General features: G+C 44.9%; 1 protein-coding gene across 1 annotated transcript in view; it reads left to right on the top strand.

The window, feature by feature from the left end:
• ARHGAP42 (Rho GTPase activating protein 42) overlaps positions 1-13,469 on the top strand; it is a 323,239-nt gene that overhangs the window by 187,996 nt on the left and 121,774 nt on the right. The window contains exon 4 of the mRNA XM_040426303.1: positions 6,058-6,129. Within this exon, the coding sequence (XP_040282237.1) occupies positions 6,058-6,129 (72 nt within the window). The remainder of the gene's footprint in view (positions 1-6,057; positions 6,130-13,469) is intronic.

The raw sequence follows: 13,469 nt of genomic DNA, 5'->3' as shown, positions 1-13,469 counted from the left end.
TCCTCTTTTCCTTTTAAACTCTTTCATTGTCTTTTTCAAGAAGAGGGGTCTCTCATAATGAATCAAATAGAAGATGAAGTTCTAGTCTGGCCGTTGGTTTGGAAGGTTAGGCTTGAATTGACCACTTGTTTCAGTTCCTGAGACATCCTGCTATGGGCTCATGCACATGGCCATATGACCCGCATTTAAGCACCCACAGTAGTCTACTAGGGTTGCCACCTTTCCCAACAAAAAATACTGTGGCTCCCTAGGAATATTAAAGCCCCCATTAGTAATAATAATGCACCCAGTAATAGTAATGCCTCCTCAGTAATAGTATTCCCCCATTAGTGTGCCTCAGTAGGAGTAATGGCCCTATTAGTGCACCCCAGAATGAATAATGCCCCTATTAGTGCCCCCAGTAAGAATAATGCCCCCAGTAAGAGTAATGCCCCCATTAGTGCCACTCATTAAGAATAATGTCCCCATTAGTGACCCCAAGTTATAGTAATGTGGCCCTCATTCCCCTGGAACCGTCACTCGGGGCCGGCACACTGACTGCAGAGTGTTGTGTGAGAGTCCGGCAGCTTTCCTGGGCCCGGTAACGGAGATCAGGGGAGAGGGTAGGTGTCTTGATAGGAAAGGAGCGCAGCAGAAGAGCCGGGGACGGGAGGAGCGCAGGCCCGCGGCTCGTCTCATTGTTATCCAGCCTGATCTGGGGGTGAGAGCAGCTCAGCCCCGGCGCAGCCGCCATGCTGTGGGGCGAGGGTTTGCTGCTCTCCTTCAGCAGCGTCTTCGTGCTCCTGCTCCTGACCACCCGCAGCCCCCAGCTCTCTGGCTTCCATTCCATCCTGACCGGCGGCCTCGTCCTCTTCAGGTTCGATCCGTTCCCGGAGTGCCGGCAGCTCACCGCCTCTCACTCACCGCCAGCTGTCAGGACCGTGAGCGAGCAAGTCAGACAGTCCACACTGCAGTTTGAAATTAATCCTGTGTCCGGGTCTGAGAAAGGCTTGTACCCGGGCACAGGATTACAAACCCGGACTGTCCGGGTCAATCCCGTACGGGTGGCAACCCTATAGTCTACAGGGGCGGACTGGGAACTTAAAGTGGCAAAGCCGATCAGCACTCGCTCAATGCACGCTTCACTGGAAAAGGAGCCACCTCCACAGTCAATATGTACCTGTTGATTAAAGCATGTTTGCCGAAAAGCGTCCTGGTTGTAGGACATATTAGGATATATTCTGGAATAAACTGAATTTGCAAAAAAACAGCTGCTGGGATTCCTTCCCGGGCATTGCGGGTAAAGGTGCGGGTGCGTTGCGGGAAAATTTTCCGCACGAGTAGCGAAACATTGTAATGCGTTTTGCACTCGCGTGAGAAAAATCGGCATGTTTGCTATCCAAACCCGAACTTCTTCACAGAAGTACGGGTTTGGGTTAGGTGCTGGGTAGATTGTATTATATAGATTGTATTATTTTCCCTTATAACATGGTTATAAGGGAAAATAATAGCATTCTGAATACAGAATGCATAGTAAAATAGGGCTGGAGGGGTTAATTTTTTTTTTTTAATAATTAAACTCACCTTAATCCACTTGCTCGCGCAGCCCGGCTTCTCTTCTGTCTTCTTTTTTGCTGTGTGCAGGAAAGGGACCTGTGGTGACGTCACTCCGGTCATCACATGGTCCGTTACATGATCTTTTACCATGGTGATGGATCATGTGACGGACCATGTGATGACCGGAGTGACGTCACCACAGGTCCTTTTCCTGCACACAGCAAAAAAGAAGACAGAAGAGAAGCCGGGCTGCGCGAGCAAGTGGATTTTTTAACCCCTCCAGTCCTATTTTACTATGCATTCTGTATTCAGAATGCTATTATTTTCCCTTATAACCATGTTATAAGGGAAAATAATAATGATCGGGTCCCCATCCCGATAGTCTCCTAGCAACCGTGAGTGAAAATCGCACCGCATCCGCACTTACCTGCGGATGCTTGCGATTTTCATGCAACCCCATTAATTTCTATGGGCCTGCGTTACGTGAAAAACGCACAAAGAGGAGCATGCTGCGATTTTGGCGCAACGCACAAGTGATGCGTGAAAATCACTGCTCGTGTGCACAGCCCCATAGAAATGAATGGGTCAGGATTCAGTGCGGGTGCAATGCGTTCAACTCACGCATCGCATCCGCGCGGAATACTCGCCCATGTGAAAGGGGCCTAAATGTCCTCCATATGTCTCTGATTTTATTCTGTGGTATACAGAGACATTTTGTGACAGATTAATATGGACTCCAACAAAACAAAATCATTATTTGTTCCATCAGATGCCACAGGAGGCAATAGCTCTGTAATACAGTGCCTTGTGGAGGTAGCACTATATGGTGACACATGGAGTATGGAGTCTTGTGGACTTGATGCCTGAATATGAGAATCTAAAATGACCAAGCTTCCTGCTCTATGGTCACATTTCCCAGGCAAGCCAACCATGACTTTTTTTTACATTCAAGTGGGGGAAAAGTAAAGGTCAATGCCCCTCTCGGAGTTCATTAATATTGTGTTTAGTGATAAATTGCTTAACTTCTGCCTTTTCTCCATGGGATAGTTCATAAAAGCCAGGAAATGCCTTTTTTTCCTGAAGAATTCCAGCGCATGATTGGAATATTATAGACCGGTCACACATTCTCCACTAAAAAACTCTGGTGCTTCTATTTCTCTCGACGGCCCATCCACAAATCTGTAAACCCGGCAATAAAATTTACTGTACAGCTTGAAAAAAAATCTATATTTGGAATCAATATTTTGTATATGAAACATGAGTGCGACTTACTGTATACGCCAAGCGAGATTTGTGATGCCGAAAGGGGTTGTTATTGGGAGAAAGGTGATAAAATATATTTGGGCTTCACAACAAAATAATGCCGATAGTAAATCCATTTTGGTTTATGAAATACGTTTTTATGATCATTTTCATGATTTATTTTATTTTTAGAAACGGCTAAATAGAATTGTTAACGGTTTGACAGAAAAGGACGCAGCTATTCATTACTATAGAGTAGAGGGTATGCAAATCGGCTCTCTTCCCAAAATTTCTGAGGAAAATTGCCGGACCTATAAGACTCCTCACGCTGATTAGGAACTCTCCATAAGGAGATATGGTATCCCCCAATTACCATTGGGTGTTACGGTCATGTACATTGAACTCTTCACTAAGAAAAGCATCCATAGCACCCTATTTCCAGTAGCCCTCTAGGCCCAGTAGTCAGGTTCCACATCATCCCAGTTTATGACATATATCGATTAGAAATTCCACTGTCAAAGGACTTCATGGCATCTGAGTGTAATAAGATGTTTTGAGAGGCGACGTCATGCAAGATTTTAGCAAATATGTCGCGAATTCCTCCAAAGTGGATTACACAACCTTTCATTCCCTCTGGCATGCCCTGAATTCCTGGGAGATACTGCCTTGTGGTGGATAGGGTGCCCTTGATATTAGGTGGATAGGCAGCAGGGTGCAAGGCAGGAGAGCAAGCGGAGGGAAATTGGATGGTGGAGGCAATGACCAGGCCCGCTTGGTTAGAATACATAAAGTCTCTCTTTACTGAATAGATGATGGAGGTTGTAGTGCAAATACGAGCAGTAGGCACAATTCTGAGGTATCTCACAGACTATACTTTTCCAAAGGATGTGTATAGGGATGGTTAGGGTGGTAGTCCTCCCTGTGTCTCTTTCTATATGCCATGTAATCTTCCCAAATTAACCAAAGGCATGCAATCACTCTCAATATTTATCTGCAGTTCCCAATTGTAGAGTGCAGTCCTAGATCGGATGGCCAGTCCGTCTCAGAAGTGTTGCGGGTGCCAGAGACAATTAACCCTTTTCCACATGCAGTAAAGTCTATTTTCATAAATGTGTGTTTACCTCACTATCTCAGTCCAGCACATTGGTCCTCAACGTTCTGGAAGTATTTAGTATTTCTTCACTCAGGGGATAATTCTTAGTTCTCCACTCTCAGGAATGGTGTTTTCCTGGATTAGGCTTCTGTTTTGGCCTACTTTTCAGCAGCACAGGTCTTGTCTTTTGCCTGTTCATCAGCAGACTCTCATCTAATTAACTAGGGGATGATGGAACCAGCCGACTACTCTGCAAGTGTAACTAACGACTAACAATTCCTTCCTACTCATATTATGGGATGCATAGTGAACAGATTATCTCAGTAAACATTTTAGCAGGTTTTGGAATGTGAACCATGGCATTAACACTTTAGCAGTAAACCTGGTATTAAAGGGGTTGTCCGAGTTATTTTTTTGTTCTTTCTTTGTTCCTAACTAAACAAATGTAACAGCTTTCCAATTAACTCACTTTATCTCCGGTGGCTGGTTTCTCAGATTTGACTGAGGGTCACATGACCTGTGATGTCAGCTTCTCTCCCTGCTCTGATAATGTTTGTTTACAAGCCGGTAAACGAGACGTCACTGTGCTGGCCACGCCCCCTTCACTGCCGGGCCGTCTGCTCTCTCCTAGCATTCTTAACCCCTTCAGCTGCACAGACTGTGTAGCTGCAGCGGTGAGGAGACAATGCTGGGCACAGGAGCTGACAGACTAGAGACAGCATTGCACAAGAAGGTAGGGGGAAGATCCTGTGTGTATTAGCAGTGTCATTATACAGCTGGGACCTGTAGTTCTACACTTACAAGTTGCTGTAGATTCTCCCAGCACTCAGGGCAGCTCTTGTATCCACTCCCTTAGCAGTGTCATTGTACAGCTGGGACTTGTAGTCCTACACATACAACATGCTGCTGATTCTCCCAGCAGGAAGACATGTCACTCAGGGCAGCTCTTGTATCCACTTCCTTAGCAGTGTCATTATACAGCTGGGACTTGTAGTTCTACACATACAAGTTGCTGTTGATTCTCCCAGCACTCAGGGCAGCTCTTGTATCCACTTCCTTAGCAGTGTCATTATACAGCTGGGACTTGTAGTTCTACACATACAACATGCTGCAGAGTCTCCCAGCAGGCAGACATGTCACTCAGGGCAGCTCTTGTATCCACTCCCTTAGCAGAGCAGGGGGAGGGGCAGAGATTGTTGTTATTGCATGTAAACAAAGGGCCAGAAGAGAGCCAGGGATATGAGGAAATATATATATTTTATTTGCCTGAAACTTGCTTAGCTCAGTTATATATTGCTGCCCATCAGAATTTTCAGTGCTATATATTTTTTTTTTTCATAATTTGGACAACCCCTTTAACACTTTAGCAGTGACTGCGGCACATGTGATTAAAAATGTAGTATCACTACTGGGTTATTCAATAAAATGTATCTAGATAGCGCCACCTGCTGTTTGTTCTTTTTTGTTTCTCTGTCCCCCTCACTGAGGTGGTCGCAAATGCTCAGTTCCATCGTTGCACCAATCCATATTTTCTGGTAGAAGCTATGACAGTTCCAGAGAGAAAGAGCAGCAACAGAAAGGTACACCACCCCTGAGAAATGTCACATCCCCTGAGCTGAGATACAGCGAGAGCTGTAGCAGAAAGGACACACACCCCTGAGCTGTGATAGGGAGAGAGCCGCAGCAGAAAGGACATGCCACCAGGGCTGTGATAGGGAGAGAGCTGCAGCAGAAAGGACACGTCCCTTTGGAAGGAGACGCCCCCTCAGCTGCCAGCTTGAAATAAATCAAGCAAAGCAATTGGAGCAATGAAAGGAGAGATCTCTGGATCCATGTGAGGTACAGGGCTGGTTATACCTTTGTTAGAAAGAGATTGTCATGTCCTGTATGTAATGTTTTCATTTTTTCACATCAATTATGGGATTTTTTAAAGGGATTTTCCATGATCAGCCAAAAATCTAATTAGTGGCAGGTGAGTGGAGGGATATTTATGAGGTGAGTCATGGGTCATTTTTTATTTTAGGGCATTTTGTGCAAAATTTTACTGGTCTTGGAAAACCCTTTTATTGTCAGCAGTTTGCAAAATTCCCTACAGAACTAGCAAATTTCTACTATGTGATGTGTAAGCAATCCATTTTCACTTTTTTTTTACTTTTTAATTTTAAGTTGTTATTATTATTTTACAGATCCAGAATGCCAATGACGTTTTAATATCCCCCCTGGAGAAGTTCCGTAAGGAACAGATTGGTGCAGCAAAGGTAGGTAGTTGGACGCTACTTAAATTGTCAGAATGTCATGGCCATATATAAATGGTGGTGTTATCTTACACCTTAGGCTGGGTTCACACCTGCGATCTAGTTTCCTATAACAGAGCAGAACAACAAAATAAAAGAAAAGTTCCCGATCCGGCACATAACTGAGTCAATTGGTCTGGCCTATAGAATTCACTATGACCATAAGAAGGAATATTCTGATCCTTGTATGACCAGGTTGGAGCTCTGCACTATCTACAGTAGACAAATAAGGACTGTATCGATATGAAATCATTCATCATCCATTCAAATTAATAGCAAAATGGGATATTGACACCTGCGGAGTGTTCTATGCAGGACTCTCCATGGTTGTAGAGAGTCATGGCCTTTTGGGCACTGGTTTAGGCTTCACACACATATACTGTATCTGGAGGGGGGGGGGGGACATGTCATAGACTTCTCAACATTCAAGAAAGGTCAAACCATGGTCTGGTAGATCATACAGGGAAAAAAAAGTTTGAAAAAGACATGATTAGAGATCTTAAGTTACTGTGCCTTCCTATGGGCAAATAGTTTGAACTTTGCTGTGGGCACATGGTTTTCGGCCGCCTGGAAACCTGGTGGTTTGAGTTCCCTTATGGCCCAGGGCTGGACATACTACCTGTTCAGTCACACAAGGGCCCAGATGGGAGGAGACAGGAGGTGCAGCTACTGATATCTAGGTGTGGCTCCCATGTATTGAGGTGTGGCTACCTCTCATGCCTGCCTACCAAGGGGCAACACTGGGCAAAATAAATCTGGTGAATGATTGGTATCTATGAGGGCATGTTGGTTGTGCTTGTGTGGCATATATGTTATGCGTGAGAGGTACATAACTAGCAAGCAGCGGCCGGTAGGAGATGGGTAGGTCGGAGAGGATAGAAGTCGTGGCCGCCGCAATGATGGTGGTAGTGTTGAATGTGTCCAGCAAGCAATTGGTGCATGTGTGATGTGTCCAACATGCAAGTGTTGTATGATGTGGGCACTATGTGTGTGCACCATCTGTCCAGCATATGAGTGGTTTATGAAGAGGCCTACATGCACATATTTGAACGTTGATGCTCTATAGCAGTGATGGCTAACCTCCGGCACTCTAGCTGGAGTGAAACTACGACTCCCAGCATGCTTCATTCATTTCTGTGGAGTTCTGAGAAACAGCCAAGCAAGTGTACATCTTAGGAGTCGTAGTTTTACCATAGATGGAGTGCCGGAGGTTAGCCGTCACAGGCCCATAGTGTGGTTTTGCCCACATATGAGTGCATGGTTTTGGGAACTAATGAGGACACATCATTTGTACTGCTAGTCCCTTGGGGGGAAACAAGATTTGTAACAACTGGACGATGTAAAATCATAAAATATATAATAGTCCTAACCACAGATATTTCACACAACCGTCTTCAGCAAGTTCATTAAAGGGGTTGTATCAAGAAACATATTCAACTTTTTTCAAACCAGCATCTGGATCTGAATACTTTTGTAATTGCATATGTTTAAAAAAATTGTACAGCGGTTGAGCTATTTAATAAAATCTACCTTTATAGCACCACCTGCTGTTTGTTCTTTTTCGGATCTCTCTGTCCACCTTGCTGAAGTGGCCGCACATGCTCAGCTCCATGCTTCAACGTCCATCAGCTGGATCTACTGTGCAATCCACATTTTTCTCACTCGCACTACTAGAAATGACTATTCTTGAATAGTCCACAATACAGACAAGAATAGGATGTGTTCAATAATTTGCGGAAATGGACGCACGGATGCGGACCTTACAGGGTGCATGAGGCCTTACAGGGAGAGAGCTGTAGCAGAAAGGAACATCCCTTGAAAAAGAACATGCCCTTGAGCTGTCAGCTTGAATTAAATCTAGCAGATCTCTGGATCCATGTGAGGTACAGGGCTGGTTTTAGCTTAGAAAGAGATTGCCATGTATTGTTTATGGGATAACCCCTTTAAGGTCACCATTTTAAGTCTCTCAGTCATTAAATGGTTAAGGCGTGACTGGCAGAGAGTCAACAACTATGAGGATCACCTAAGGTGATGTGTGCCGTTCCATCACCGGGCAGCACTGGGCCGTGTCATGAAGCTAATGCAGCAGAAGAGATTTATAAAGGTCCTCGCACTATCTGGAAATAGGCATAGGGGCTGTTTAGATTTTTCCCATCGTAACTCAGGTCCCTTCTGTAACGTTACTTAATGTTGCAGCGAGACACAATTCCTTCATGATATGATTGTGAACTTAGTGATAAGAGGTTTAATCATTCTGCTCATCTCTGGGGGACTGTAACGCCGGGCAGCCATGCAGTAAATGTATATCTGAGAGTAACTTAAAAATATCGTTTTTCCATTCTGGTATAATTTGATGGAATGATATTTTGATCCCGAACCGCTATCTGTGAGAAGAGCCAACAGGCGGGAATAATATAATAGATGTTCTCCGGTGCGCTAGTAAATCATCCTTCTGTGATTTCTCAATTTGACCTTTTCACATTTCAGCAATTAATAGCCTTAAAGGGAACCTGTCATCAACTTTATGCTGACCGTTCTGAGGGCAGTATAAATTAGTGACAGAAATGCTGATGTCAGCGGTGTGCCACACATCAGCTAAAAGTAAGTGGTTGCCGAGAACCAGCATCATAATCATTGCAGCACAGGCCTTGAAAAGAGTCAAATCTACCTGAGAAGAGTCCTGGTTATTCATGAATTCCTGCTCTCCCTGCCCACCTGCTGATGACTGACAGTCTTCTACCTAGACTTCTCCCTTTCTCTCTAGGAGAGAACTGCCAGCATTTCTGTCACTACTTTATACTGCCCTCAGTACGGTCAGCATAAAGTTGATGACAGGTTCCCTTTAAAGGGTCTCCAAAAGACGTTGTCCACCGTTGGGGACTCTTCTGTCAACCCCATCATGTTGTACTTGTATAAAGTGTTGGACTAGGGTAGGGCTGAAGCTATTGATTATTTTAGTAATCAGGTATTCTACCGATTAATCCAACGATTAATTGAGTACTTTAATAAGAAAAAGTTAATTAAAAGAACTTTTTCTATAAAAACTCATCAGCTCCCCTGCCATCAGTTCCTCCCCCAGTGCCATTAGTTCCTCCCCAGTGTCATTAGTTCCCCCCTCCAGTGCCATCAGTCCCCCCTCCAGTGCCATCAGTTCCCCTTCAATGCCATCAGTTCCCCCTTCAATGCAATTAGTTCCTTCAACAGTGCAATCAGTTCCCCCTCCAATGTCACCAGCTCCTCCCCAAATGTGTCACAGTTAAGGTAAAGGAGTAAACACCACACCGACAACCAGGGGGGAAAGGAAAAGCCACTAGGCCTCAACGCTAGGGAAGGGAAAGTGTCGCCACCTAAAGAACCCTACTCCTGGCCCTGACTCCTAACTGTATGGGCACCCCTTGAAAGTAGAAATGCCCATACACAGGAACCTGGAAGCCCTGGAGACCCTGAGGAGCCCTAAAGATATTGGCAGGGCTGAGACAACCCGTTCCTTCCAAGATGAAGGAACAAGCGTCTCCCTGAGGCCTAGTAACCACAACCAAGTGGAAATGACAAAATACAAACAAGCGAGACACTTAGCTTCTGTTGTAGAAGGATGAGCAGGAACTCAGGGAGAACCACACTCCAGCTCTTTCCAAAATCAAATGAAGCAATCTACCACAAAGTCAGAAGGGTGGGGACAGACTATAAAGGGTAGAAGTGATGAACACTGAGAAACAGCTGAGACAAAGGAAGTGGTCATTAACCCTATCAACACTGAATCAAGAGAAATCAAGGAGGCTGTTATATTCCTCCACACTCAGCCAGTCTACTTGATCTCCTGACATCAGTCACCTGAGGGACCGTGACACAATGTCACCAGCTCCCTCCAGTGCCACCAGCTTCCCCATGTCATAAGTTGTTACCTCTCCCAGTGCCATCAGTTCCCCCTCCAATGCCACCAACTCCTCCTAAAATGCCACCAGCTCCCCCCAGTGCCACCAGCTGCCCTCACTGCCATCAGTTCCCCCACTCCCCCTCCTAGCCAACAGTGCCCAGTTGGAGCGCCAGTGAACTTAAATACTTACCTTTCCTGTAGGGGTGCTGCCGACACTCCAGAGATCTTCCATCCTCTTCTTCATGCACTGCACTGAGACCTGACATCACACAGCATCAGTTTCAGAGAAGAAGACCGGCACTTCGCAGATGTAGATCACAATGTAGATTTATTTAGTCACATATTCAAGTGGCATAGTGACGCGTTTCAGCACAAGTGTGCTTTCATCAGACTGCAATGAAACATCTTACACTCCAGCTATTTATACATAAATGAAACACTAAGGAACTGACATCATCAGAGGAACTCCGCCTCCCTCATTAAATAAAAATTCGCATATCAAATATATCGCAATGAGAAATTCGCAATGAAAAATTCGCAATAGAAAATTCGCAAAAAAAAAATCGCAAAAACACATCCACTCTGTACTGGCGAAGATTTTCAGTCAAATATAGTCCATTTTGGCAGTGATTAATCACGCTAGAAAGAAAGAAATATATTGATCGGATTGCATAAGGCCGAATGCCTTATAGGAAGCAGGACACATTGTACTCACGATTGAGGCCCCTGGGCTCCATTGTCTGCAGACGATGGATCCAGTAAGCCTCTCTCTTCAATAACAATTTATTTCTATCACCCCCTCGACGGGGTAATGATACACCTTAAATGATCTGATACCTCAACTGCGAGATATTATGTTTTTTATCATGAAAATGAAGGGGTATTGGAAGTACTAAATTCTGTTTGCGGATAGTAGATTTGTGTTTACTTAGTCTGTCCTTCATTCTCATCGAGGTTTCCCCCACATATAATAATCCACATGGACATTTAAGAATGTAAACCACAAATCTACTATCACAGGTGAACGTGCCCCTTATTGGAATATTTTCACCTGAGTGAGGATGAGAAAAACATGAACCCTTTATAACGCTGGAACAATTGACACAATTTAAACAAGGAAAAGTGCCCCGTCTAGGTGTAGATAAAAAACTCTGTCCTCTTTCTATTTTATTACTTCCCACGTCTGCCCGGACTATCTTATCCCTAATATTTTCTGCCCGTTTATAGCATATCATGGGTGGCCTCTGGAACTCTCCTATCCGTGGATAGGACTTGGATAATATGTGCCAATGTTGATTAACAATAGTCCTCAGGCGCTGGGACCAAGGATAGTATTTAATCACTAAGGGGATCCTTGTTTCTTTCTTAGTTCTATCCGGTGGTGTAGTCTCATCTTTATTACGCTGTATTTTCAATAGATCAGGGGGGTAGCCTCGCTCTCTAAATTTATTAGTCATATCGTCTAATCTTGTTTGACACATATCCCTATCACTAACGATCCGTCTAAGGCTACTTTCACACCTGCGTTCAGGTGTCCGCTCGTGAGCTCCGTTTGAAGAGTCTCACAAGCGGCCCCGAACGCAGCCGTCCAGCCCTAATGCATTCTCAGTGGAGGCGGATCCGCTCAGAATGCATCCGCCTGCCAGCGCTCAGCCTCCGCTCCGCTCAGTCAGCGGACACCTGAACGCTGCTTGCAGCGTTCGGGTGTCCGCCTGGCCGTGCGGAGGCGAGCGGATCCGTCCAGACTTACAATGGAAGTCAATGGGGACGGATCCGCTTGAAGATGACACTATATGGCTCAATCTTCAAACGGATCCGTCCCCCATTGACTTTCAATGTAAAGTCTGATCCGCTCAGGCTACTTTCACACTTAGAAATTTTTCTAAGTTATAATGCAGACGCATCCGTTCTGAATGGATGCAAACGTCTGCATTATAGGAGCGGATCCGTCTGATGAAACATCAGACGGACCCGCTCCGAACGCTAGTGTGAAAGTAGCCTAACCCTCTGGTATTGTGAATATGGGATAGATTCCTTGATGGTTGCTGGGTGACTACTTAACAAGGACAGCAAACTATTCCTATCAGTTGATTTCACAAATAAATCCGTCTGTATCTTACCTTCTTTGTCCCTAGTCACCCAGGTATCCAAAAAGGAAATTTTATCAGAACTATGGTGTACAGTGAATTTCAGTTCATCCCAGATGGAATTTAAATATGTGGTAAATTCCATAAGGGATTGGACGTCGCCTCGCCATACGCAAAAAATATCGTCGATGAATCGACGCCAGAATATACAATGTTGATGATATAGAGGGCTAGAGTAAACGAATTGACACTCAAAAGAAGCCATATATGTATTTGCGTATGGCGGCGCGACGTTCGATCCCATCGCGGTCCCACGGCACTGCTGGTAAAAAGAATCTTGAAGCAAAAAATTATTTTGCTCAAGAACTATTTTTAAATGTTCCAGAAAAAATTCCTTTTCTGCCTTTTTGTATGTACTTGTGCCTAAGAGACCCGCGACTGCATTGATTCCTTTTTCATGAATAATAGATGTATAAAGACTGCACACTTGTGCTGAAACGCGTCACTATGCCACTTGAATATGTGACTAAATAAATCTACATTGTGATCTACATCTGCGAAGTGCCGGTCTTCTTCTCTGAAACGTTTGTTTGGACGCCATTCCACGGACACGTGCACCGCTAATTCAAAGAAGGTAGTGCCGCCCTGCTTTTTACTAGAATCTATACAGCATCAGGTCATAGTGCGTGCTTACGTGCACTGTGTCCTGAAGATGTGTGTACGTCAGGATCCAGTGCAGCGCGGTGCGGGCAGACGGGTGACCATGGAGCGTGAGTAATAGCAAGCTCTTCACTTACACTCCATAGTGTACATAGTCTTCACTTACACTCACATGGCACTAACAAATAGTCCATGCAAAAAATTTGCATTGAGGATTTTTTTGTGTTGAGTTAATCGATTAATTTGAGTAATCGTTTCACCCCTAGATTGGGGTTCCTTGGGCTCGCCAGAGGAAATTATTCTTGGGGCCCAACTAAGGTTGCCACCTGACCGGAATTTCACCGGCAAGGCCGGTATTTTACTCAGCCTGCCGGTGCCGGTATATTTTTTTGTACTGGCAATGATAATGGCAGGTAATTTTATTATTGACACCGGAATGAGACAGGGGAGGAGTCCTCTGCATTGTATAAGCTTGCCGCTTTGCGCGCACCCGCTGCACCCTTCAGACAGGATGAGGATCGCATGAAGACGGCACAGCAGGCTGTAGGAGGAAGCTGGCTGAGGCAGACGGCAGCGGAGCGCTCCCGTGCCCTGAGCCCTCTGCTCTGGACATAGAAGGAGGAAGACTGTATTTTTTTTATAGGTATGTGAATGTTAAACTGATCAGTGCCTTGCTTTAGTGG

This window comes from Bufo bufo, chromosome 3 (assembly GCF_905171765.1).
Source record: "Bufo bufo chromosome 3, aBufBuf1.1, whole genome shotgun sequence".
NCBI classification, from domain to species: domain Eukaryota; kingdom Metazoa; phylum Chordata; class Amphibia; order Anura; family Bufonidae; genus Bufo; species Bufo bufo.
The sequence above is the reverse complement of the archived record's forward strand: the minus strand, read 5'-3'. Positions and strand labels throughout refer to the sequence as shown.